This window comes from Aplysia californica, unplaced genomic scaffold (genome assembly GCF_000002075.1).
Source record: "Aplysia californica isolate F4 #8 unplaced genomic scaffold, AplCal3.0 scaffold00167, whole genome shotgun sequence".
Classification (NCBI taxonomy): Eukaryota; Metazoa; Mollusca; class Gastropoda; order Aplysiida; family Aplysiidae; genus Aplysia; species Aplysia californica.
The window spans coordinates 642,077-646,154 of NW_004797437.1; the positions used below are offsets into that span (position 1 = coordinate 642,077).

The window sequence follows — 4,078 nt, forward strand, 5'->3', positions numbered from 1 at the left end:
AGGCAGTGCAGCTGACTGAAGTGTCTTTATGTCATTCCCAAAGTGCGGATATTGACATGTTCTTATGCACTGTAGAATATTGTAAATGGGCTGATTTATCAATGTCATTTTCATTCTCTGTCGGAACAACATAGGGGGAACTGCTGCCTTTTCTTTCCTAATCCTTACTATCGTCATTTTCCCTCTACTCCTTCTGTATCTTCGTCACTCTCTTGTGAACTGTTATTTCCCCGGTGCCTTGATAGTCGACGCAGACTTTGTGCTGTTAAGGCTAGAAGAGGTGAGCAGAGTGAGCCTGATTCCCCGTTCAGACTTCTCTGTTGACATCCACCCCTTGGCGCTCATATGACCTTATGCAGCCACGAGCGCCGTAAAACCTTACTAAAACAAAACAAGCAAGTGCCGTAAATTGTTTACTAAAAATGTGAAAATCGGCTGTGGGCACAAACAAATGTGGAACAGCCTTCCGTAAGCTAAGAGTTAAGGCAACAGATGGAATTCTTTGGAAATAGGCGATTGTTGCGTAACGTCTGCGCTGGTTACGTTGTTGTATAGCTTTGGCTTGGAAACACGCAGAATTTTTGTTTTGTTGTTATTGGGGTTTCGTTTTGTTTTTCCTGGTTTCGTTTTTTGTTGATTTTGTTGTTTGTTTGTTTGGTTTTGTTTGTTTGTTGTGTTTTTTTGGGAGGGGGGGTTGGTTGTTGTGGTTGTTGTTTTTTTGTGGGGGGGGGGGGTTGCCCCCTCCCCTCAGTAGCTCCATTTCTTCGCCACATAATAATAATGCTTCATTTGTTTATGATGTGATCTGCATATATATATCGTTATCCATTGTGCCGTGACGGTATGAATGTTTGCTCATGTGTTGGTGTTAATCGAAAGAGCGTGTATGTGTGTGTGCATCAGAGAACTCTCTGGTATGCACGCATGTTCCGCTAGATTGTTCACCCACTTGTGTTTTGTGTGGAGATGAAGGTGCTGTAAAGCGCCCCAGTTAGTGGTTGGCGGGTGCTCTGGTGTGGCTCGCTCCTTCTTTCCTATTAAACATCTATCGTTCTTTTCTGTCATCCTTCTTTTTTGTGTTTTTTTACTCTCTTATAACACTTCTAATCTTTTGCTCCTATATATATTATACGACTTTTTTGTGCTTCAAATGCCTTAAAAACTCTAACGCTACTAAAACGTAAGGCGCCTAGAACTGTATTGTACGAGAGCAGGCGCTAAAAAAATTGTCTGCATTGCTATTATAATCAATCCTATAAGTGGTATTTCATTTGATGGGCTCGTGGATGGTTGGAGGGCGCCTTTGGTAGGTCCTGCTTCTTTACTTTCCTCCTGTTGTTTCTGTCTGTCTCTTTTACTTAGTCCCAGCACTCTATGACCATTATTTTGTCGACGATGTGCCTCTCTTCACTCAAGCAAACAGACAAAGATGGGCGCTCTGGCTGAAACCGGCGCACCGTTAGCTCAGTTCATATCATGCTGGACGAAGAAGCGGGGATCGTGGTTCGAATCCCCAACAGGGCGTTCAGAACTTGGGTTGTTTTAGTGTGTTTTAAGGAGCTCTATCTATTTGGTTAAGTCTTAACGGAGATGGAAGTAATGAAATTCAGAGGTTATTTGTGGGTGGGGGGGGGTGGCAACATTGAAATGGGCGTTAAACCGTTACAATGACTAATGAATGATACTGTTGAGGTAGCCGCAGAAGACCCAAGTTCAATTCTAGAGTAGGGAATTTTTTTAATCCAGTATCTCGGTCTTTCTGCAGAAATATCCCTCTCAGCTCGGGTTGACCCTGACATGACCCTGACAGATAGGGTCAAAAACCAACTCCCTAAAGGTTTGAATTGTGTCGACTATGGGGGTGTCAAAAACCCTCCCTAATTGGGGAGAAAACTAAGGAAATGTTGGTGTTTCTTCATGCATAATTCAAGGTCAGGGAAGTATTGATCAGCCCCCGTATGAGTGGAGGAGGGGGGGGGGGGAGTGTCCAGAATTCCATGGGGTCAAGACAACTCTTAGAGGCGATGACCGGTTAAGTCTAGTGGCCAGCTCGCTGGAACCACCGGGGGGAGGCTTAGTGCTCAGTTCTAATGACCACAATGTCAGCCCGTGTGGGCGTAACATGAGTTAACCAGGACCAGAGGCAGCCGACGGGGAACCCAGTGGGAGAGGGAGGACGATATTAATATTGTGTTTTAGGCTACAGAAATGTGGGTGGGTGGTTGGCGGATGCTCTGCTGTGGTCTGCTCCTTCTTTCCTATCTCAAGCATTTATCATCACTATCGATTCTCTTAGCAACGCCTCGAACCTTTGGCACTAATAAGCTCTCTAATAAAAACAACGAGGCACACATGCAGTTTCTGGGATGTTTGAATAGACGTAAAGGCCTTGTATTTCTCGCCCTCTCCATCAAAATATTTTTTTTAAGAGACCCAAAAGAAACAGTAGTAGACCGAGAGCAACTTATTTAGATTTGGTGGACACGGAAGAACCGGAACGATTTTGTTGATATTGTAGAATTATATTTACAGGTATTTGTACGGATAGAGCAAGTGTGGTGTAAAGGTTCGGCTCTTCGCCGTTACACTCTGCTGGCGTGAGCAAGATTCTGGCCTGGGGAACGTTATTTTTTTTATTAAGGCTGTCTCCGGGCAATTTATTTTATACATCGCACGCACAGAGCTAAGCAACAGCCAGTCAACAGTAAGCTATCATCATCACTGACTTCCTCATTTGACGTCATGGACTTCCACGACGCAGTTGTTGTCTGTGCTCTTGTGATTGCACTTAGGAAGAAGAAAAGGAAAACGCGGTTTTGGGTTCACCCTTTGACCGGTCAGAGGTTTTTAAAAGGACATTTTGTCAAACTGCATATAGATTTGAGAGAATACCCTCAAGTTTTTAAGTATTATCGTATGAGCCCAGACTGTCTTAATTAATTTTTACGTCTCATGGGACCCTCAATTACGTTTCGAAACACCAACTGGAGGAGCAGCATTTCAGCAGAGGAAAGACAGTTTGGTTGCCTGTGCACACTGTCTGTCAGTTTGGTATGTACAACCCAGGATATTTGAGCTGTCGGAAAGTTGTGACAAAACACAAAAACTTTTCAGTCTCCAAAAAACCCCAGTTGCCTTTGTGCACGGTGCTTATCTCACTCATATTTCCTTTTTAAAAAAAATTTGTGCGAGAAAACAGTTGCGCAACTAAAGTTGTCCTGTGCGCTTAGGGTAAGTGTCTTCCCCGGCTTCTCGCTCTCCCGATAGCTCACCCCAACTAACACGAGTTTTTGGAGGGCGCCTCTGGTAGGTCCTACTTCTTCACTTTCCCTGTTGTTGCTGTTTGTCCGTCTTACTTTTCCCCGGCTCTAAATGACCATTATTGTGTCGATGTGCTTCTCTTTACTCAAACAAACGACCCCCCCCCCCCCCAATAGAAAATACCGAAGCAGACCGCCTTTTAAATAGTGGGGGGGGGGGGGACCCCCATCCCCATCCCCCCTATTATTTCGGCATCTAGTGTAGCGGTTAGATGCTTCACCATTGCGTGCATAAGACCTGAGTTCGATTCTAGTGTGGGAAGAATTTTTACAAAATAAAAAATTATATTTCAGTCTCTCTGCCACGATTCGTCCTTCTCGGCCATCTCGACACAGGTTAGCCTTTACAGGCAGGAGGGCCGAAGCTCACCTTTTATAATAATATGATCTAAATAAATCGTGTCAATGCGAGCGTAGAACACCTACATTTGTGTGTGTGTGTGTGTGTTGGGGGGGGGGCTGTTGTTGTTATTCTGTTTTGATTTTGTTTTTGTTTTTTTGTTTTTCAAATCACGCCTCAGCACCAGAAAATGTACTGTTGGGTTTGTTGGCTGTGTCAGTTGTTTATAACTCAATTTTTTTTTTCTTTTGTCTTTCCCCATGCCCGTGTGGTATGTGCAGGTAAAGACATCCCCCTGCCCAAGTTCTCCTCGGCCAAAGGAAACGAGCAAGGTGAGTGAGATGCGCGTGCCTTTGTCTGTGTCTTCACGGTAGATTTGTTGTTGGATGTTGTCGTCTGTTTGTTTTATATATATAAT

The 4,078-nt window shown here is 44.2% G+C and overlaps 1 protein-coding gene across 4 annotated transcripts in view; it reads left to right on the forward strand.

Annotated features, from left to right (window-relative positions):
* Nucleotides 1–4,078, forward strand: part of LOC101853235 (ralBP1-associated Eps domain-containing protein 1) — a 59,689-nt gene that overhangs the window by 18,590 nt on the left and 37,021 nt on the right. For all 4 annotated transcript variants that reach the window (XM_035969662.1, XM_005097905.3, XM_005097906.3 and 1 more), the window contains exon 3: nucleotides 3,942–3,992. In XM_035969662.1, the coding sequence (XP_035825555.1) occupies nucleotides 3,942–3,992 (51 nt within the window). The remainder of the gene's footprint in view (nucleotides 1–3,941; nucleotides 3,993–4,078) is intronic.